At 39.2% G+C, this 23476-nt stretch overlaps 1 protein-coding gene across 3 annotated transcripts in view; it reads right to left on the bottom strand.

Moving 5' to 3' along the window:
• Positions 1–5076: 5076 nt before the first annotated feature.
• Positions 5077–23476, bottom strand: part of ablim1b (actin binding LIM protein 1b) — a 255966-nt gene continuing 237566 nt past the window's right edge. For 2 of the 3 annotated variants that reach the window (XM_078413455.1, XM_078413456.1), the window contains one exon: positions 21888–22010. In XM_078413455.1, coding sequence (XP_078269581.1) covers positions 21888–22010 — 123 coding nt within the window. Of the gene's footprint in view, positions 14051–16338; positions 16420–17144; positions 17220–18937; positions 18946–21887; positions 22011–23476 lie in introns of those variants that run through there. The other variant, XM_078413457.1, reaches the window with a different exon arrangement.

The raw sequence follows: 23476 nt of genomic DNA, 5'->3' as shown, positions 1-23476 counted from the left end.
ACCAGAAGATTATCAATCCAGTGCAAGACATATTTTGGTCTTCCTGAAGTGAGCTGGTCCTCAAATGGAAGGGAGTGTCAACGATCAAATATTACTGACTAGCACATTCCAGTACTACATGCTAAGGGACAAATTGAAGCATGGTGCAGCAGCCAGAGAGGACCTGTAGAGATAGAACGTTTCAAGCCTTCTTCCCATTGTATTTGTTCGTAAGATGACCGTTGGGCATGATGATGACGTGCTTCCACTCTCGTTTTATGGGTTTGAGAAGGTTTAAGTGTGCATTGTGGCATCTGAGCACTTGCACTGGTAGAGCATGAAATGTTTGATGAGGCTGGGGGGTAATATGGGTTGGAGGTGTTAGTCTTCAGTTTAGTTTATTAGTTTAGTTTACTATTATCATGTGTACCGAGGTACAGAGAAAAGCTTTTTGTTGCATGCTATTCCAGTCAAAGAAAAGACTGCACATGATTACAATCAAGCTGTCCACAGTGTACAGATACAGGATAAATGGTATGTTTAGTGCAAGATAAAGTCCAATATAATCCAATTAAAGATAGTTGAAAGGTCTCCAGTGAGTTCAGGACCACACTCTGGCTGGTGGGAGGATGGTTCAGTTGCCTGATAACAGCTCGGAAAAAACTGTCCCTGGGGTACCTCCTGTAGGTATGCGTTTTCAATTCTGTACCTTGTGCCTGAAGTGAGAGAGAAGAGGGAGTGACTGGGGTGAGACTGGTCTTTGATTATGCTGGTGGCTTTGTCGAGGCAGCATGAAACGTAGATGGAGTCAGAATTGTGGCTTCCTGGCCTTATATATAAATAAAATATATATAATGTATTAGTCAACCATTCAGATATAGTGGACCTTGCTTGTAACCATGAATTGGGGAGAATTTATGCAGGACGGCACCTTGCAGAACTTAACTACCCAGATGCTAACCATAACACCAGCGATCAGTAGCTCAGCTTTTCCTGTGCTTCCTTGAAATGTTGTTCTCTGGAAAGGCATGATAAGAGTCGGTGTGGGGTGAGTGCTTTCACTGGTGGGAGAGTGTAGGACCAGAGGCCATAGCCTCCGAATAAAAGGATTCCTTTAGAAAGGAGGTGCAGAGGAATTATTTAGTCAGAGGGTGGTGAATCTGTAGAATTTATTGCCACAGATGGCCAAGTCAATGGATATTTTTAAAGTGGAGATTGACAGATTCTTGATTAGTAAGGATGTCAGGGATTATGGGGAGAAGGCAGGAGAATGGGGTTGAGAGGGAAAGATAGATCAGCCAATGATTGAATAGCAGAGTAGAATTGATGGGCCGAATGGCATAATTTTGCTCCTATAACTTATGAACTCTCATGATTGTAGTAACCCGGTCAGATGGTTCTTGTTCTCAGTATTGAAGATCTGTCAGCAGGTTTGTGTAAGTATCTTGGGACCGACCATTCTTCAGTGCGGGGTTCTGTGCCCGAGATGCTCAAAGCAGATCTACAGCTCGGAGCTCCACCTGGCGGTGGAGGAAGCAGCGTGACTCACACCATCCACCTACTCAACAGATGGACACCACCGCAACGAGTAAAGACTTTGTGTCCTTCCAATGGCCGATGCAAAGATCAATTCATGCGCCGGGCGCATCTTTGATATAACAGCTGTGCAGCCTCCAGCGGCTGCTGGAAAAACACGCCCCATCCTGTGGTTGGGTGAATTGGAAGAGGTTTCATCGCATGTATTCCCACAGATTCAAACCAGGACACCTGGCACATTAAAAAAAATATTGCAAAATTTGCAGCAGCTTCCACAGTCGCAGGATCTTCTGAAATAAGTTACAACTAATGGAACATATTAAAAGTGTTTCTGTGCAGGAAGGAACTGCAGATGCTGGTTTACACTAAAGATAGGCACAAAATGCTGGAGTAACTCAGCGGGTCAGGCAACATCTCTGAAGCAAAGGAATAGGCAACGTTTCAGGTCGAGACCCTTCGTCAGACTGAGGACTCTCCTGATTCTGCCTTCAGACGGGAAACGTCACCTATTCATGTTCTCGAGTGACGTTTCCTGACCCGCTGAGTTACTCCAGCATTTTGTATCCACATTTAAAGTATACCCAGTGTCTTGGTGTAGTAAATAGAATAATCAATTTACACGCAACTAGGTCAAAAAATGATTTCCTAGATATCTAGATTAGGAATGTTCGTTGAGAGCCAAAGTGATGTGCAGAAATCTACTATGGCTAAACTGCCTCTTTTGAATGTATGGGTTGTTTTATACTTATTATTATTTCAGCCTCTCGCTAATGTATTTAGCAGCATTTTGAAAGAAACAGTTAATGCATGAAATACCTTCACCCACAGCAGTATTAACTGGATTAATGTTATTCCCAGGTAAATCATTTTAGTTGATGTTTGAAATAACATAAAGATTAATGGGATATGGTCCTTTGCCTCCACATATTTGGGATTTGGGGAATGAGGAGTTGATGTTTCAAGGTGCATGGACCCCTTGATCAGTCCCCATCTGAACAATATTTTCCATTTTGGCCTGAACATCTCTCTAAAATTGATTAACCTTGGAGAAAGTGTAGGTTTCTTGGAACTGAGTTACTGCAGTTTAACGAATCATGTTGAATCAACGCATAACTTGGCAGCACAGTGGTAAAGTTGCTGCTTTACAGCGCCAGAGACCTGGGTTCGATCCTAACCTCAGGTGCTGTCTGGACCTCGTGTTTTCTCTGGTTTCCTCCCATATTCCAAGGAGGTTCAGGGTTGTAGGTTAATTGGCTTCTGTAAATTGTCCCTAGTGTCTGGGATAGAACTAGTGTATATGTGATCATTGGTCAGCGCGCACTTGGGCCTGTTTCTGCGCTGCATCTCTAAAGTCTGAAAGTCGAAACATCACCCATTCCTTCTCTCCAGAGATGCTGCCTGTCCCGCTGAGCCACTCCAGCTTTTTGTGTCTATCTGCGGTTTAAACCAGCATTTGCAGTACCTTCCTACACAGAGATTTAATGGAATGGATAGAAGTCAACTTTTTTAAAACTTAGGCTATAAAGCAGAAATCATATCAAAATTAGTGTTACCACAGTGTAGTGGGTTATATAGGACATACAGCACAGGGGCTAATCTTCCCAACCAGTCCATGCAGCCATATCTGCTCCTTACTAATTTTCTGTTTTATCTTCATCCAAATTCGTCTGAGTACCATTCCATTCTCTTCTCCCCCATAACCTTGTCCAGACTCACCTTAAATGTATCTGTGCAGTGCATTTCAACCACTGGCCAAAGAGCAAAGAGAAGATGGAGGAGAGAAGCTTTCCCTATGCTCCAGTGGGGAATACTGCATTTAATTATGAATACACTCAAGAAGGGGAGTGTAAATATGCCACGCCCGAAAGCATCTGACATTTTCAAGATGTGAATCTTGGAATTTTTGTGAAGTCAAGCTTCAGAGAAAGGAGAATATAAAAGTAAACGAGCTATGATCGAGTTGAATGATAGAACAAGGGTTGAATGCACTATTCCTATTCCCAAATACAATGCCTTTACAGTAATTAAAGAAAATGACTAGACTGACTGGTCTATGCTTACCAAATAGAGTCAATCCAATCAACAGAACAGAAAGATACATACTATGTACTGCAGCAGTGGGGGGGGAAATGAATTATTCTGAATACTATTGAATTTCATTTTCAATTCTGATTTTTAATGATATTTAATGAAAACAGATATTTAATGAATTTAAAAAGAGATCAAAGTGCTGTGACTGGAATACTTCCTGTTCAGTGCAATCAATCCAATTTGATGAAAGGTTTCTGTGTTTTGAATGGACAATGGATTTTATGTTATCCCATAGTGGATTTTATGTTATAGACTTGCTTGGCTGCAAAATGCCATCTCAACTACATCACTAAAAGTCCATCCACATGAAAACAATGCCAACTTGTTGGATAAATCCCTGTGATAAGCGATGTGATGTGCAGATTCTGTTTTCATGATTTATGCTCAAAAGTTAAGTTTCAAATGACCTCCTAATAGGTTGTGCTCAGATTCCAATAACGAAGTTTAGTTTTAACTGAGAACCAGTCTTCATCATACTATTGAGACAGATGAGAAAGTCTTGATCCAAATAGAGGCTAACTGATTACATAAGGTTAAAAATTGCAAAACTTTATAATTCTTTTTTATTGTTACTACCTATTATTAATGCCATTTCATAAACAGCAGCACAGTAAAAATGATTATTCAACATATACTGCTGCTCCATCATAAGAATCCATGATGTTGCATTGGAGAAAGAATAATCTTGGTCTTCTTCACTTGAGCGACCACTTTCCATATATTAGTTGTCTAGACACCGACGCATGTAGACAAATTGAACTTGGTATTGACATCTCTATTTAATATAGCAAGGTCATAGAGTCAAAGGCACACAGCATGGAAACAGACCCTTCATCTCACCAGATTCATCAAGCAGCCATTTACACTACCAATTTTATTCTTCCTACATTCCTATCAACCTCCCAGATTTGATTACTCACAACATTCTAAGGCCAAATGTGCAGTGGCCAATTAACCTAATGACCCATGCATCTTTGGAATGTGGGGGGAAACTGGAGGACCCAGAGGAAACTCAACAGTCACAAGGAGAACATGCAAACTGTACATCAACAGCACAGGAAGTCAGGATTGAACCTGAGTCACAGGAGACGTCATTTCTACTAAGTGCGCCACATCTACTCAACAGTGTTTATTTTATAGTTAGGATGGGAATCCTAGACCAAGGAAATACCACTCAGTTGTGAAATGTTAAAGTAAAACAAGGTATGACTATTGTTCCCCCAAAACTAAATATCTTTAATCAAGGAAATTAATAAAATGTTTTCAGAAATTGCTTTCCCCGTCTCTCGCTCCACATCACTGGTCTACACTTCCTTCCCTCTTTGGAGAATTCAAGCACAAATATTGATGAAGGCTCCAAGCCAGAACTTCAGAATGAAGCCCCTAGCTTTTAACAGTGACAAAAAATGTGTAAACTATTTTTAAATATTAAAAGAAAAAAAACATTAAGAACAAAGCACAAAACCATCTTTATTTACTTGGGCTGAATACAACAGTGACATTGATTATGGTGGCGTGGAAGAGCTGTACTGCATACGTGCACCTTGCAATATAATGACACCATTCAAAGGAAATGCAATATGTAGAGGAACAGACAATGCCAATGCTAGTGATAGAGCAAATTCTCCAACAATGCAGATATGAAAAACTGCTGAAGGCAATAATAAATCTTTATAATTGCAGCTGAAACAATTGACAGTGAAATTGTAAATTTGAGATACTGAGGATATATACAGTGCCCTCTATAATGTTTGGGACAAAGACCCATCATTTATTTATTTGCCTCTGTACTCCACAATTTGAGATTTGTAATAGAAAAAAATTACACGTGGTTAAAGTGTGCATTGTCAGATTTTATTAAAGGGTATTCTTATACATTTTGGTTTCACCATGTAGAACTTACAGCTATGTTTATACATAGTCCCCCCATTTCAGGGCACCATAATGTTTGGGACACATGGCTTCACAGGTGTTTGTAATTGCTCAGGTGAGTTTAAATGCCTCCTTAATGCAGGTATAAGAGAGCTCTCAGCACCTCATCTTTCCTCCAGTCCTTTCCATCACCATTGGAAACTTTTATTGCTGTTTATCAACATGAGGACCAAAGTTGTGCCAATGAAAGTCAAAGAAGCCATTATGAGACTGAGAAACAAGAATAAAACTGTTAGAGACATCAGCCAAACCTTAGGCTTACCAAAATCAACTGTTTGGAACATCATTAAGAAGAAAGCACTGGTGAGCTTACTAATCGCAAAGGGACTGGCAGGCCAAGGAAGACCTCCATAGCTGATGACAGAAGAATTCTCTCTATAATAAAGAAAAGTCCCCAAACACCTGTCTGACAGATTAGAAACACTCTTCAGGAGCCAGGTGTGGATTTGTCAATGACACTGTCCGCAGAAGACTTTGTGAACAGAAATACAGAGGCTACACTGCAAGATGCAAACCACTGGTTAGCTGCAAAAATAGGATGGCCAGGTTACAGATTGCCAAGTACTTAAAAGAGTAACCACAGCTCTGGAAAAAGGTCTTGTGGACAGATGAGACTAAGATTAATTTATATCAGTGGGATGGCAAGAGCAAAGTATGAAGGAGAGAAGAAACTGCCCAAGATCCAAAGCATTGCACCTCATCTGTGAAACACGGTGGTGGGGGTGTTTAGAAGAAAGCCCCCTCTCACATTAGTGGAGCATCAAATTACTTTGGGAGGAGAGAGCAACATGGCACATGAGTAAAGGCGAGGAGGAGGAGAGAGAGCCAAGGCAGTCTTTAAGAAGAATATATTTTCAAATGCTCATAAAGTAGCAGAGAAATAATAGTGACGAGACAACAAATTAGGCTTTGAGGGTTGGGGTTTTTGAGCTGCAAAATACGGAGGAAAACAAAAACAGGTAAATGATTTGAAACTGTGAACAAAGATTGTCCCCAGGACACAATGAGTCATGGCTGAGGATGAATGGGAAACTGGGCGCAGTGGCCTGTTGATAAGAAAGTGAGGCGATGTTGTTTACAATGTTTTTCATCAACTGTAATTTGTGAAGGTTAGATGTTTGAGAAGCTGTCTGAAAAGTGATCAGATCTTTTTGGGAAGCTGAAGATCAGGGCATGATTTTAATGCTGCGGACAGTCCGGGGGGTGCATGGTAAAAACCCACAAGGTGTGGAGAGAATGTTGGCATGAGGAGCTCAAAATGCAATCTTTAGCTGGTGTTCTTCTGGATTGAACAAAAATAAACTCCAGTACGTGTTGTCAAAGAGGAATAGGCAGGTTTTTTAAATTATATGTTGGCAACTGATTGTGGTTGGAAAATGTCAAGGATATGTGATGGGACTGATTGCAGAGAGAATTACAAGAGGGATGGGCAAGTGGATCTATGGAGAAAACCTGAAGGGGTCTCCTTCACTTTGTAAATAAAGAACTCAAGACTTTTCCGAGCTTTAGTTGAAGAGCTGAGAATGGAATGTGGAGACAGACCATGGACAAAATTACTTATGGTGAAGATGCACTTCGGATTTGTCCTGGTATTCTTCTACCCTGTAAGAATACAGAGGCTCACCAATAAGAGAGGAAATGTTGCCACTGTTTGAAGTGGTGAAGCCAGTCAAATCATATAATCTGCTTTTGGGCATGGACACAAGACCATTATCAGAACTGAGATCCAGGATGTTAATGATGTAGCCAACTAGAAAAAGTTAAAGGAATTATTAATATCTAAGGATGGTACGATCTATATACAAGGGTTGCAAAGTGGCGCAGTTGGTCGAGTCGCTGCTTCACAGTTCTAGTGACCTGGGCCGATCCTGTTCTTGGGTGCTATTTGTATGGAGTTTGCACCTTTTCCCTGTGACCACTTCGGTTTCCTCCAAATGCTCCTGTTTCTTCCCATATCCCAAAGACATGCGGGTTTATAGGTTATTTCTCCTGTTAACTGCCCCTAGTGTGCAAGGAGTGGATGAGAAAGTGGAATAACATTGAACTAGTCTGAACTGGTGATCACTGGTTGGCATGGACTCGATGGGCCTGTTTCTGTGCTGTATCTCTAAACTAAACATCTTAAATAGAATATAGCAACAGGGTTCTTTGTAACAGAAATAGCTACAGAAGCCATGTGCACGAGAAACACACAATGTTTAATCCAACCTTCATTATTGTAATAATGGTCCACATCAGGGATATTAATGTGGTTTAGAAGACAGAATGCTGGTGTTCATAGTTGGGTTTATAGGGGGTAGGAAAACCCTCTACATAATATAATGGATGTAAAGGAATAACGATGTTAGGGAATATGCAAAAGGAGATGAACTTGCTGGTCTTTCAGACAGCAGGGGTCATTACTTTCAAAGTTAACTTGTGAATTTGGATGAGGTGTCATTGAGATGAGTGTAGAGCTACCACAGAAGTTTTGTGCAGGGTAAAACATACAGCACAGGCTATGTACCACAGGGCTCAAATTGCACCTTAATTGTCTCAAGAACAGCCTTTCAGATTCTCTACATCTCCATTTGACAATTCTCACCGTAATGAATGTCAAAAGCATTGGGGAAAGTTTGCAAACTTGTGAAGCACAACTGCTAGATCAGGCCAACCATCAAAGGAAACAGCAGAGAATAATCACTTAAACAGACCAAGTAGTTAAAAAATGACATCACAGAAATTAGTTCACCAGAAATGCATTCTGTATTTGCAGATAAACAAATAGTGGAATTAATAAGCAGTTACAAAGCAGATGTGACTGTCATCTGGATACATTGCTTCTTAAATAGAATATAGCAACAGGGTTCTTTGTAACAGAAATAGCTACAGAAGCCATGTGCACGAGAAACACACAATGTTTAATCCAACCTTCATTATTGTAATAATGGTCCACATCAGGGACCTCAAAGCAACTTATTTTGCATTTAAGTGGAATTATATAATAATAATTAATGCAGCAAAGTGGGTGATCAGAACAAACAACAAACATTCAGTTAACTTGAATTAAGCTATTTTCAATGAAATGTAATTTATAAATTCCATTTATGTTTGTGAATCTAACACCTACAAGGATTACGTTTTATAAAGGCGTGTAAGAAATTAAAAAAGTTTCACCACTTCATGTTCTCTACTTCAATAAATGATCTTATTTATGTTTTTAAATTGAAGTGTTGCTTTTTAAAAAATAATCCCCATAAAGTGGTTTCAGTAACAAGTTCCACACCTCCCAGGCCAAATTCCTGGTTCAGGGTTTTGGATATGGAATGCCAAGTCAATAGACAATAGGTGCAGGAGTAGGCCATTCGGCCCTTTGAGCCAGCACCACCATTCAATGTGATCATGGCTGATCATTCTCAATCAGTACCCCGTTCCTGCTTTCTCCCCATACCCCCTGACTCCGCTATCCTTAAGAGCTCTATCTAGCTCTCTCTTGAATGTATTCAGAGAATTGGCCTCCACTGCCTTCTGAGGCAGAGAATTCCACAGATTCACAACTCTCTGACTAAAATGTTTTTCCTCATCTCTGTTCTAAATGGCCTACCCCTTATTCTTAAACTGTGGCCCCTGGTTCAAGGCTGGGCTAGAGTCATACAGTCCGGAACAGACCCTTCCGCCAAACTTGCCCATGCCGATCAAGATGCCCCAAGTACACCAGTCCCACCTCCCCACGTTTGAATATAGTAAAATGAAAGGGAGAGGAACTTGTTAGCCTGGTAGGATTCATACTCCTTATCAAAATCTAAAGGAGACAGGAATTTGGAATTAGACCATCCTTCTGCAACTTATTCAAATTGGAAAAATCACCTTTTATTCAAAAATTAGTCCAAATCGGGAATAAAATTGGACAAATGTGATCAATGCCATCACATATGTTTCTCTCTCTATGCATTTTTTTTGATTATTGCAATCTTTTAACTCAATGTTATAGTGATATACCTATGAAACAGGCTCTTTGGCCATTGAGTCCATACCAACCATCCAAGTTTTCCCAGGCAGCTATTAAGCAACAAGATGCTGAGCACTACTGTTCCTGTTCTGCTGTAACTCCTATTTTTGAATACACACCCGGAACAAAGTGTGTATGTACGGGAAGGTTGAGGAGGTGTAATCATTGTTCCTGCTCCTATTTTTGGGATCATATTATTTAATCACTGATCATCTTAACACCGTTCCGTAACTATGTGTTGCGGTTCATTTCATTTATTCAGGCTGAGCGCGATGATCATCAATTCAAAGCAGTTTATTGATTGTAGTGCTTTTTAAAAATTTGTTTTCACATGTTGCCAAGTTTTTATTGTGCATCTCACTGAAGTACAGTCGCGGGGGTCTCATGTGTAATGAGATGGAGCAGTAGCCACCACCATTTAAAATACAGGATCTAAAAGTGATGCTCTTGTAATTTTAGAATAAAAGATGATTGGATGCTGCTGATATGATTAGAAGAAGCAGTGCGGTAGAAACCTGGCCCAGTGGCCTTTCTCTTTAAGCAATAAGTTTACTTCTTTTAGTATGTTGCTCTTATAGCTCAAGTATTTCCAACCTTAATCTGAACCAATTATTAAATCATGTTACACATTACAATAACTTTAACAATGACGTCCAATTTCACCGAGGCCCAGACTGCTGTTTGACAACCTTTGTTAATTTGTCAATATTTGTTCCATATTGCACAACCCACATTAGCTTTTCATTAACTACAACCAATCAAACACAAAGCTTGGTTGACTGTGACTGTAAACAAAAGTGGACTCTGACAATATGCACACTATGTGCACATTCATTGTGCAACAGAGATACTGATTGTCAATATGATTCTTCACGCATGTTCATAGACGACATTAGAGCGACAATTTAAAGAGGGAAAGCAATAAATAAAACACTAATAACGTTATTAATGGCAATCATTGATGGACTGAAAGCAAGATTAAATTTAATGTAAAGCTAGCCACAATTTCCTTAGCCGTTACAATAACATAATACTTCTTTGCTATGGAATTTCTGAATATCATTTGAGAAATTAAATATTTAACAAAATTAAAATGCTAGCTGTGCAAGTGTAAAGCACAAAGTATACAGAACTGAAATGAACTGGTAATTGTGGAAACAAACCAGTCGTTTGCAAAAATCTCATCCAGTATATCAAATTCAATCAAATTAGAGAAAGGACTGAATAGGCAGACTTCTGCTTTAAAAATGGAACCCTTTGCCAAAGAACAAGCAAACTCATTAAAAGTATCACACCAGACTTCATGCATATATTCACTGTGGTTTGCAGGGCAAAAAAACGATAACTCTAGAAGAGTTTATGAAGCCTTTTTTACCTTTGCTTTGTTGCAAAGGAACAATTCAGTTCCCAGGAGCAAATCTAAAGGAGAAATAGAAATCTCTTTGGCTAGTTATCCACAGAGACTTATTACCCTAGTCGATCGAAGGGAGGTGAAGTGCCTATGTACAACGATTCTATGCAATTGAAACTCTCAGATCTCAGTCACCTGGGTAGATAACTGTTACCACATTCCTTAATATTGTGGTTGAAGTTTAATAACGTGTCTTTATGCGTGTGAGGGACAAATGATGGTTCTAAATACGAAAGATTCAAGTCATGTCAGGTCGAGCACACTTTGGGGGAACATGTGGAATGGAAAGAGTAAAGTCAGCCCTTGATAGTCAAAATACATTGGAAAATAACCAGATTATTTAGCAACTGAAAGCATTTGTTTAGGCAAGGCTCATCATCAGAACTGAAATAGTCTGCTTCAGGTGTGGGTTGACCTGACCTACCATGTATTTCTAATATTAGACATTCTATTTTCAGTTTTTGGACGTTAAACTTTTATTTATTTTATCCACTGCTATTATAAAGCAATTTCTATTTGGTTGTTTAATCAGCAGTAATTTTAACAATCATTATAAATAGCACGGTTTGTGAATAGGGCTTGTTCTATTACACCCAAAACAATGTTAGGATGTGGGACCTAGAGCTATAGAATTATCGTTAAATCATAACATAAAAATCAAAGTAGATATTTGTTTTCCATGGCAATTGAAACAGCTTCATGTTATTTGTCTGACTTTTATACAATTAGTATTGATGTAAATCTGATATAAATATAACCTAATCTAATGTAGGCTTAACTGTACACTGAAGTGAGGAGTAAGTCTGCTTCATATTGAAATTAGCTGCTTATCACACAGTTTATATCTTCAGCACGTCAGCACACCCACACTAAACACTGCATGTAAGTGCACTATTGGAAACTCCGAGGTATAATTTGGGCAACTCGGGCAGAAATACAAATGGGGCACAGTCCATTTTCAACCCAACCCAGTTCTCTTTTCCACTGACTTCATAAACCAGAATTTTATATACAGCGTGAAAGTAGCTGATTTGCTACTGGCCAGTTCAAATTCATAACCCTCTCAGTTCAGAAACACTGAAACCAATTCAGCAAGACTTGGCTCGTTTGGGTTAAACACAGAAAAAAATAAAATAGAGAAAATTCACTCAAAATGTTCATATATCATCAATGAAAAAATTTAAAATATACAATTAAATATTTGAGTTTGGAACGTCAACAGGTTAATTGTGTTCATTCATCTTGATTGCCTTGAGTTTGTATTTGTTCCTCCACAAAATCATTGTGTTTACTTTTCTGAATATTTAATGGAAAGGTTCCACACAAAATGTTTGAAAATATAAGCGCCCATTTGTCTGATAAATGGCAAACTCACCATTGGCTTTAAAATGTGTAGGAAGGGACTGCAGATGCTGGTTTACACCGAAGATAGACACAAAGAGCTGGAGTAACTCAGCCGGTCATGCAGCATCTCTGATGTTGTGTTGACAAATTATATGGGGCTTCTTGCTTTGACATAATAGAAGCAGTCAATGAAATTAACTAATAAATAGGATCGTGCATGCAAAAGGCAGCCACAATAAATTTATACAAGAAAAAAAAGAACTTGTGTACAAATTGGAAAAGGTACTTTACTTTGTACCACTTAGCCCTACACAATTGTACTATTTATTAAAATACAGTTTCTAAATTTTAGTTCATGTGGCATGCCCAGTTTGAATTGATTCCATACCATTGTATAGACATAAGCAAATAATCAGTTCTTGTAAGGAAACTGGATCAAATTTTCCACTCTTTCAGAAGCACTCCAAAACAAATCTTTGGCAAGTACACTGCAGAACTTTAAGACTAAATCCCATTTGTAAAACATAAGGAGAATATTAGTGTAGAAATTATACAGTGTGGTGTTATGGAATCCAATTACTTTGCACACTATTATAAACGAGACAATCTGCTGACTTCAAACAAACGACTGCCTCCATTAAAATAGTATGCAAAGGAATTGCATACAAACCCATTCTTAATTAATCTCATCTCAGTGCAATTTTCAGACTATTCATTACAAATCTGGGAATGATATGGGAAAAAAAGAATTGACCTATTAATTGAGAGTACGAGGACTTGATATGCAAGAGGCATTCCATGACTAATTTTGATGTCTCAAATGCACAAAGCATAAAAGGACCGGCCTGGTACCAAGGGTTTCAGTGCAAATGACAATGTCACATTAAGGCAGGTACAAACACAAGTAACAATGTGATACTGATACAAAATACTCAGGCAGTAACTCCAACATTCTGTTGTTTTGTTTTCAGTACAAATTAATAAAATAACATATTAATATTGGTTATGAAGCTAAATGTTTTGCCCCGAAGTTAGCTGAACAACAAACTTTAAAGAGCATTCCTTTCCTCTCCATTTTTTCTTATATATTTCCTTCTGGCATGACTATCAGATATAGCAGGTGTACATACACCCTTTCAACTACAGCACACAGTGTAAAAGATTCCAAGCAGTAAAGCTCAAAGCGTAACCTGTGCACAAACCAGTTTCAAATTAATTCCCCACTCTCCCACTACTTACAAACCCATGCATTCACCGTGCAAGGCAGTGAACACAAGTTGCTGCACTTTCCTACAAGCAGTATGGCTAAATGTTAACATTTGTTTCCAAAGAACAGTGTTCCAATTTTTTAGAAAATAAAATGTCATCCAACTCAATCCAATTTTCAATCTATTATATGACTATAAAGATCACGGCAATTTGTTGTTTAACAAGAGATATTACTTCTGAGTCACATTGTTAAGGAAATATTGATGGAATTCTCAGATTGAAATCTTAGCAATTTTTATATGTGGATCTAACCACAGTCCTCTCACTGGTTATCGGCTGTAGCATGAGAAGACATTTTATTGATAATGCAGGAATTCCTTCCTCACAAAATATTATGCTGATATTTAGACTCAGGATTGCCCCATTTCCAACATGCATTGTGTGGTTTAGAAGATGTGAGCTTTTTTCTTCAATTCGTTGCGCTTCCAGAGTGGTAACCTGTCAAATTCCTGGATAGTCATATGAAAGAGCTGGTGAAAAACTTCAGGAGCGAGGTAACGCTGAAAGAGTAAATGAAATTGATGACAAAATGTCAGTTATTAATATCCACTTGCATTTAAACGATGCTGAAAAGTTTACATTTATAATACACCTCTCTCCTTGTTGATATGCTGCCACTTACTCTTAACTTATTGAGTAACGTTTCCATCCTAATGCAATTTCTCCCTCAGAATTATTCTATTCTTTTTTTATTCTATCGTTTTATTTCGTACATGTTAAAAGACATCAATTAAAAAACAAAATAAACAAAAAAAACAGAAGAAATACAAAGAATTTCATCCATTACTTAACATCTTTACATGTTAACCAACAATAACTTGAAATACATTGTGTTTCAGAAGCGGAAGGCAATGCACAGTTTCACTACCTTTGACGCTTGTAACTGTGGACAAAATTGGGGATAATTTAATCTGATTTCAATGATACCGTATTTGGAGTATTTAGTTCAACCTTGGTCCCAAGACGAATGGAGACTGAGCGAGGGGGTGGTGATTCACACAGCTGGTCTCTGGTGACAGAGAATTAAAATATGATGCAGGTTGAGAAAGCAGGCAGATGAGGGAGAACCAGAAGAAAATAAGTCCTACAGTATTATAGGACAATCAGACAAGTTGCAGAAAATGCTTTTCCAATTAAAGAATGAATATTATTGAGAATACTTCTCTACGAAAATGGGGGAAGGCAACAATGAGTCTGGCATAATTCAAAAAGCTCTTAAAATGTTGTGATGTTTGAACTGGAGGCTTCTTTGTCCAGACAGGAGAAATGGTGTCCCACATCTTTACTTTGTGAAAAGAAAGCTCAGTGGTTCACCCCCCACATTGTGGATGCAAGACTACATTAGCACCTCATATTGTTCTGTTCTTTGGTGATTTTCCTTCTAGTTGTCCAGTTTGCTTTCCATGTGGGGGTGTTTTGGGGTTGGTTCAGATTTGGAAGAAGAGCTTTACGTGGCAGTAGAATAGGGTTAAATGCAGAACTCTGAGAGGTTTTAACAGAAAGGCCACAGAGCTGTTTTTCTCTCGGTGGAGAGATTAAACCCATTTTCAGGATAAGAGCCATTTAGTACTGAGTTGAGATTTTTTATGTAGTTGGTTGTAAATCTTTGAAATTCACTAGCACAGGGCAATGGATGCTCGATCATCAATTATAGCCATGTAAGCGATCGACATCCTTTTGAGCTCCGCGTTATATCGTGAAAAGCAGGAAAATAGATTTGACCACATGTTCAGCCATGATCTTTATACATTTCATGGTAAAACCTTTAACAGCATTGATGTGCAGAGGGATCTTGGAGTCCATTTTCATAGCTCACTAAAGGTGGTAACACAAGTAGCGAGGATGGTAAAGAAAGCAAATGATATGCTTTCATTGGAATTGAATACCAGGGGCATTGAATACAAACGTCAGGAAGTCATGATGCACCTCCAGAAGACTTTGGCAAGGCCGCATTTGGAATATTGCATGTAGATGTGGAAGCTTTGGAGAAGGTGCAGAGGAGGCACACCAGAATGCTGCCAGGGTTAGAGGGTCTCAGCTACAGGGAGAAGTTGGATAGACTAATGTTGCTTTCTCTGGAACCTCAGAGGTTGAGGGGAGACTTGATATAAAATTATGAGAGGCATAGATGGGGTAGACAGTCAGAACCTTTTTCCCAGGGAATTAATGTCGAACACTAGAGGTCACAGCTATAAGGTGACAGGGGAAAAGTTTAATGGGGATGTGTGAGGCACTTTTTTTGGGGGAGATCTGGAAAACATTGCCAGGTGTGGTGATGGAGGTAGATATGATAGTGGTATAATGTAGTCTTGCATCCACAATGTGAGGGGTGAGCCACTGAGCTTTCATTTCACTAAGTAAAGATGTGGGACACCATTTCTCCTGTCTGGGCAAAGAAACCTCCAGTTCAAACATCACAGCATTTTAAGAGCTTTTTGAGTTATGCCAGACTCATTGTTGCCTTCCCCCATTTTTGTAGAGAAGTATTCTCAATAATATTCATTCTTTAATTGGAAAAGCATTTTCTGCCTTTTGGCTTTTAGCTAGGCATGTGGAAGTGCAGGGATGGATTAAGCACAGGCAGATGAGATCAATTCCTAGGCATTATGTTCATCACAAACATTGTGGGCCGATGGGCTCATTCCTGTGCTATACTGTTCTATGGTCTCATTGAGTGGTGGACCAAACTTGACAGGCCTTACAGTCTACTCCTGCTTCTATTTCTTATGGTCTTTCCCAGACAACACCTTATTTCTCCATTGCTCAATGGGTTAGACTGCATTCTCACCTCCAGTCTTGTTCTGTCTATATTTCTTGGTAGTTTGTTGCGTCCTCTGTTGGTCACAGAAAGGGCCTGATAAGGATAAATCTGTACAGTGGAAGAAAAATCGCAATATTATCGGAAATTCAGTATAATCTACCTAGTAAAGTTTTTGTATAACAAAGATCTTCTGATTTATAATCTTCTCTTACTCTTCTACCTACAGATATTTGCTTCACTGCAGACCACATTTGCCTGAGAGACATTTGAGGTTTTCAGTTTAGTTTAGCGATTTTTCATCATTTCATCATCAAGGTCGAAAGGGTGCAGAGAAGATTTACGATGATGTTGCCAGAACCCGAGGGTTTAAGCTATTGGGAGAGGCTGAGCAGGCTAAGACTCAATTCCTTGGAGCACAGGAGAATGAGGGGTGATCTTATAGAGGTATACAAAATCTTGCCCAGGGTAGGTGAATCGAGAACCAGAGGACATAGATTTAAGTTGAGGGGGTGTTGAAAATTTAATAGGAACCTGAGGGGTAACTTTTTCACACAAAGGGTGGTGGGTGTATGGACTGGGCTGCCAGAGGAGATAGTTGAGACAGGTACTATCGCAATGTTTAAGAAGCATTTAGACAGGTACATGGATAAGATAGGTTTAGAGGGATATGGGCCAAACGCAGGCAGGTGGACTAATGTAGATGGGACATGTTTGTCAGTGTGGGCGTTTGGCTGAAGGGCCTGTTTCCACACTGTATGACTCCATTTGCACCAAGATCATATTTGTTTCTTATTTTTCCACACTTCAAAATAACCTGATTTCTTTGGACTTGCCTTTGACTCCAGCATGTTAGGCATTGAAACTCCCCTGTCCATTCTTGTTCCTTGTGTAGTTCCCTCTTGTGGAGGCTAGAAAAGATAATGAGATACAGATGTTCTGATTGTTACACAGGTCCACAATGCATGATAGCAGCCAAAAGGGCCCCGACCCAAAATATCACCTACTGATATTCTCCAGAGATGCTGACTGACCCGCTGAGTTACACCAGCACTTTGTGTCTTGTTTTTCCATAATGCATGCATCAATAAGGTGAAGGGGGTTAAGGTTTAATGGGAACCTGATGGATAACGTTTCTTTTATACAAAGGGTGGTGGGTGTATGGAATGAGCTGCCAGAGGAGGTTCTTGAGGCAGGTATGATTGCAACGTTTAAGAAACATTTAGAGAGGTACATGGATAGGATAGGTTTAACGGGATATGGGTCAAACACAGGCAAGTGGGGCTAGTGTAGATGGGACATGTTGGCTGGCATGGATAAGTTGGGCTGAAGGACCTGTTTCCATGCTGTATGACTCTATAATACTTTAGTACCATTTTGTTTTACTGAACTGCGAGGAACTAATGAATAGCAGTTCATAAAAGATGAACAACACACATCCAAATTCCACACAAAACACAAAAAAGATAAAGTTACACATAAAATGCTGGAGTAACTCAGCGGGACAGACAGCATCTCTGGAGAGAATATTTTACGTTAACCTCATTGTATGCTATCGTTTGTCTTTTGCAATGATAATACTGAAGGATCAACCATAATATTTATTAATTTGGGAGCACTCCCATAATATCTACATGTAAGATAGAAGTTGCTTTGCATTTGAGTTACACTTATGATTTAAATATAGCATCATTTGGAAAAGAGCCTGTTTTACAAATATTGTTGCAACTGCACCATAAATGTACAGTGCAATCCAGGCAGTTCAACCCTGGGGTTATAACATCAAGTTACTATGGAGCGTTACATTCACAGAGAAAATGTTCTGTGAACATTCAAGAACATTTTGAATTACGTGTTTCCACAAACAAAGTGCAACTCCCCTCTGCCTCCCCCACCCCCCCTCAGTGCTTAGGTAAACTCAACAACATTTTGTAAAGTTGATTCACCACTGCAAGCACTGACCAAACAGGCCACCCTAGTGAATAACTGTGCCAATTTATTTGAATACAATGCATTGAAAATAAACAGGATGGAATGCCAAAGAATTTGCTGCAGGGACATCTGGCCTATTTTTACAGTATTTATTTCAAGAGGATTAGAAGTATGAATAAAATTACAGGTCAAAACCCAAAATGAGCAATACATTATGCCATGTATCTTTTTAAAACATGGTACAGACTATATGCATGTTTCGACTGTTCGTTGAAGAACGATAGAAAAGTTTGCGTTACTTGCATTTCAATACTAACCCACTTTAGTGCCTATCCATTAGCCTGCACCTATATTTCATTCCACAGAAAATTTAAAACAAGACTCAACTATTGAACTTGGAATGTTCATAAAAATATATAGATTTTGATCCAGCTTATTTGCTCTTAATTCATTAGAAGAGAAAACCTTGATGATAATTTAAAAGCCCAACTGAAAATAAAAATATAGAATTTCATTGCAAAAAAACCCAATATTTATACATAACAATACATCATTGCTGCATCTTGATCATCATAACATTAATTTATGTATCTTTTTGAGTCACAACACAGCATTAATAAGGAAAATAAAAATGTGTAAAATGTTAGCCTTTTCCCCTTCGTGGTCAGTTTGAAGTTCTTAAATGTCACCAACGTACCAGGGATTCTGGAAAACAAAAAAGAGAAAATAACATAATTACTTGGAGTTCGTTGGCTAATCAATTAGACCAGTCAATGTCATTGCATCCTGACTAATTAACCTGACAAGTGTATGAATGAATACACTGATGACCGCGCTCAGTTGTAAGGATCTAATCACCTTTTACAGGATGGGTGGTGAGCACACAAGCTCCTTCCCCAATCACCATCAATACACCTCCATGTCCAGCCATCATGTTGTAGCAGGGCTGGGAAAACAGTGTCACATGATCAACACCCACCTGCCAGCCACCTTGAGAACCGGACAGAACACGGACTGAAAAAGGTTTCTGAGCAGCATGGAGTTAACTGGAACTCAGCCATCTGTTCAGATGGAAAACTCCATCTTTCCTCAGTTGCGATTTTTGTCTGCTGAGATATTTTTTTAAAATATATATATATATTTTTTTAAATTTCAGAAGAAAATGCTCGATGAAATTAGACATCAATGTCACATCCATTTTATTTTTCAGCTCAGTACATTAAATGCACTGCCGGAGTTGTTGACAGCATTTAAATGTCTAGACAAGCACTTAAATTGCCTCGGCACAGAAGGCTGCATGCCAAATGCTGCACGATGGAATTAAAATGGATGGGTGCCCACTGTTGGTGTGGACATGGTGGGACAACTGCCTTGTTTCCATGTTGTGTCATTTAGCTTGTGCTGCATTAAGACCAGGCTTTAGTTCGGTTTGTCTATTGTTCATGTCACAATGATTTTGTGAATAAACTCATTTTTATAAGCTGTTGGCTTCAACATGGCTGGATCTCAGTTTCGTTTCCCATCCTTCACCCGGCACGATAGTTGAGACTTGGATCCATCTAATTAACGAACATTAAATTCCTCCCTTTATTGTTTCATCAGTGTGGTGGTGTAAATATCCCATTAAAATAACAGAAACAGACATTTCCGGATCATGTCCTATCATTTGCAAAGAGCCCAATTGTGCAGTACCAGGTTGGGCTCTTTGAGTGCAGTTTGTTAAGGTCATTTAGTCCGCTCCTCCCCCAGTTCCTTTGAACTGAACATACGTCGGCTAATTGGGCTTGGTGAAAAGGGGTCCCAGAGCTAAAGAATTTTTACATCTGCCTGACAAGAGAATTCTATTAATGTGATTTCCTGCAACACTGAACAAGAGCCATGGTCTGTTCTGCTTCCAACTGCTAGGTGGCAGCGCCAAACTATGAGTGAAAGGAGCTCGGAGACTTGCATGGTGTTCCCGAGAACAATAGCTACAGTCTCTGACACACACTTTGGCCTAAAGTGGCAAAGAATGCTATTTTTTTTCTTCTTGAGGTAATTCCTGAAAGTTCCCAGTGATGAACTTGGAAATAGAAATGGTGTGAAAATGCACTGGCTGTAGATTAGAATTCAGAAGCTACAGGAAACCAAGCTATAAGGTTTTATATAGCAGTGAAAATCCGTGCAAAATCTAGGAATGTTAATGAAATCCATTTGTTGAAAAGGAAGAGAATAACATTTTCATTGGAACAATGTGGGCTCCAGCCCGCTACTGGAATGGTGGTCCTTTGATATCCAGGGGAGCGATTTTCATTGTTCAGCCCTAGCTTTCTGATCCTCAGGTCACATTCCTCTCCATCTCACAACACACAATCCATCCAACTCCAGGAATATTGAATCATGATCCTTCTTTGTAATCACCAATCTCATTCCCACCTCAGTTTTAAAGAGAGTGCTTGGGGGCAATGCTCGACAGAATGTTTATCTTCACCAAGGCTGGCCTGCTATATGCAAGAAGGTAGTCAGGGCAGAGTTGGTAGGTTGGTAACCCCATTGACATCCTTAACACCTCAACCTCCTTCACCCTCGTTAGTTGGGACAGCAACCACTTAAGTCCATTCAGATCAAAAGAGCCATGAAAACAATGGCCCATTTGCAGCTTGTTGATTGAGAAATAATCTGGTAAACCCCCTATTTTAGAAAGGGGGGGGGGCAATTAACAAAGACCCACGTCCAATAAAGTTGTGGTTCCAAGCTGGTCATGCATGCAGTGTTCAAACAGATTTTCCGGTCTTCTCAACCTGACAAAGTATTGGAACCGTTAAAATTAACTTGATTTTATTGCAGCACAAAATAGTGTGATGGGATCATGAATGCAAGCATTTTATTTTGCAGCTGAACAGCAACACAAATTTTGGTTGAACAATCGTTACATGTTGGATGCATTGGGCATTCATTCTTTTTTATTATTTTGCAGCAGTAACTAGATCAGCATGCGTTCCCCATTTCTGAGTGCCATTGAGAAGGTGCTGTGGCGGTGGTTGGGAGCAACCCTGTTGGACCACTGCAGTCCTTGTGTCAGAGATCCTCTTGAACGATTATTGGGCAAGGAACACTACAATTTAGACCCATGGATGTCAAATGTATTTTAAATCATGACAGTGTACGATTTGAAGAGAAAACTTGAACGTGGTCACATTCTCGTGCACAAATCAGATAGTTGAAGATACATGGATGTATAATGCAGTATCATTACTAGTTTCCATGTAAAATCATTAACAAGGGTGCTATTGGAAATGTTATCATTCATGTGTTGTGGTGCCAGTTTACCTATAATCTACCACATACTGCCTTCGTCCATCAATACCACTAAATCATTATAATGCTAACCCATTATCATCCATTCCTTCTATCCGGAGATGCTGCCTGTCCCACTGAGTTACTCCAGCATTTTGTTTCTATAAATCTAACCACATTATGGCAGATACCTCCATGTATCTGTGAGCACCAGCTCGGACAAAATGCAGCGAGAGGACAAGGTACAGGAGCAGCATCAGATCCGCTTATAGTGGAGCAGTGGATGTACAGAGTGTTGAGTCAAAATCATACATGCATGCCTGGAGCAGAATTTGGAGATGCCACTTAATAAGAGTTAAGCACTACTGAATTTATACAGAGTTATAAACTGAACAGATATGAACAGAAACAGAAGCCATATGGACATTCCTACCTCTGACACCTTCGCTTACATCACTGTAGCTGTCATACTGGGTGAAATCTGGCGACAGTGGCTGACAAAAAGAAGAATGTGCAATCAGTCCATGCAGGTTGATGATTCAGTCTATTGACATTTTAATATTTCTCTACTGGTTACTATAGAATTATAATTGCACAGCTATGTTCTACAATAAATATATACACAAATCATGCAGAGCAAGTAGTCAGCCTCACACTGTCCAATACTCATTACTGACATTTGAACAATTGCATGTGATTAATAAAGTTAGATAACAGAAACCAGCATTAGGCATACAATCTATACAAACTACATCGGATTGCTGACTTCACTGCGAAATGCAGAATATTATGTAGATTATTATACTTATTTTGTAAAAGCAATGACCAGTGTGTAACAGGTCAAAAGAGAACAGGATTATGAAAACAGTAACAATCTTGCACAATCTTGTACTGGCATAACTGTTCTAGGCCAGTAGGTCAAGCCTGTTGAAAAATGAACAGATCCTACCAGGCACACTATGCCATTGACATCCAGTTGCATTCTCAATGGTGCCAACTCAAAAGATCAAAGTACGATCTAAAACATATTTTTGTGCAGGTTCTGCATTGAGATCAGATCAATTCAGCCCTGAATTCTAAATTTTGTTTGAAAAGAAATGAAGGCAACGTTTTGGACAGAATGGCGGAGGTGAATGTTTATGACCTGCATTTAACTGTATTGTTATGCCATTTGTTAAAAGTATAAGTAGATGAGGCTAAAATGTCTGGTTACTGTAGTTACCCGAGTGCTGAGTCAGAGATTGCTATTGGTTAAATTTAAAGGAGATGAGGGAAGTCTATAAATGTTTCCGTGCAACTACTTTTAGGGGTGAAATGTGAACAATCAAACATTGCCCATGTATGTCGAAGATAGACAAAAAGTGCTGGAGTAACTCAACGAGTCAGGCAACATCTCTGGAGGAAAAGGATGAGTGACGTTATCATTCATTTTGGCTTTACTAACATTAGAATATAACATGAAAATATTGATGCCATCGTCTGCTTATCACTTGAATCTATCTGCAAGCATTCCAGCCTGCTGCCATCAAATTTAAATTAGGTATCACTATGATTCTCCACTGGTAGAATTTCCCCAACACAGTTCTGGTTCAATCCAAAACTGAAATGGATTGAAATGTTTTTTTAAATTCTTAACCTGGATACTTAACATTCATATTTAATTTAGTGCACTGCCACCCATAGGACATGTTGAGGCCATTCACCCAATTTACACCTTGTCCAATTTTGTCATCCCTAACAACACTTATAAATCAGCCTGGTTGCATGTGAGGGCTTTGCCCTGGAACTGGCCAAGTACCACTGGGCACATCAGCTTCACTTCTGATGATTAATGATTACAATGTGTGTGGGAAGTATTTCAGAGCTTGTCAGCAGTAAGACACTGCCATTATTGTTCATGTGTGATATGATATCCATCTTTAATCCTTTCGGCAATTGCTTAATCCTGTAATTATAAATT

This window comes from Rhinoraja longicauda, chromosome 16, assembly GCF_053455715.1.
Source record: "Rhinoraja longicauda isolate Sanriku21f chromosome 16, sRhiLon1.1, whole genome shotgun sequence".
NCBI lineage: Eukaryota > Metazoa > Chordata > Chondrichthyes > Rajiformes > Arhynchobatidae > Rhinoraja > Rhinoraja longicauda.
This window is presented reverse-complemented; position numbering and strand designations above follow the sequence as displayed.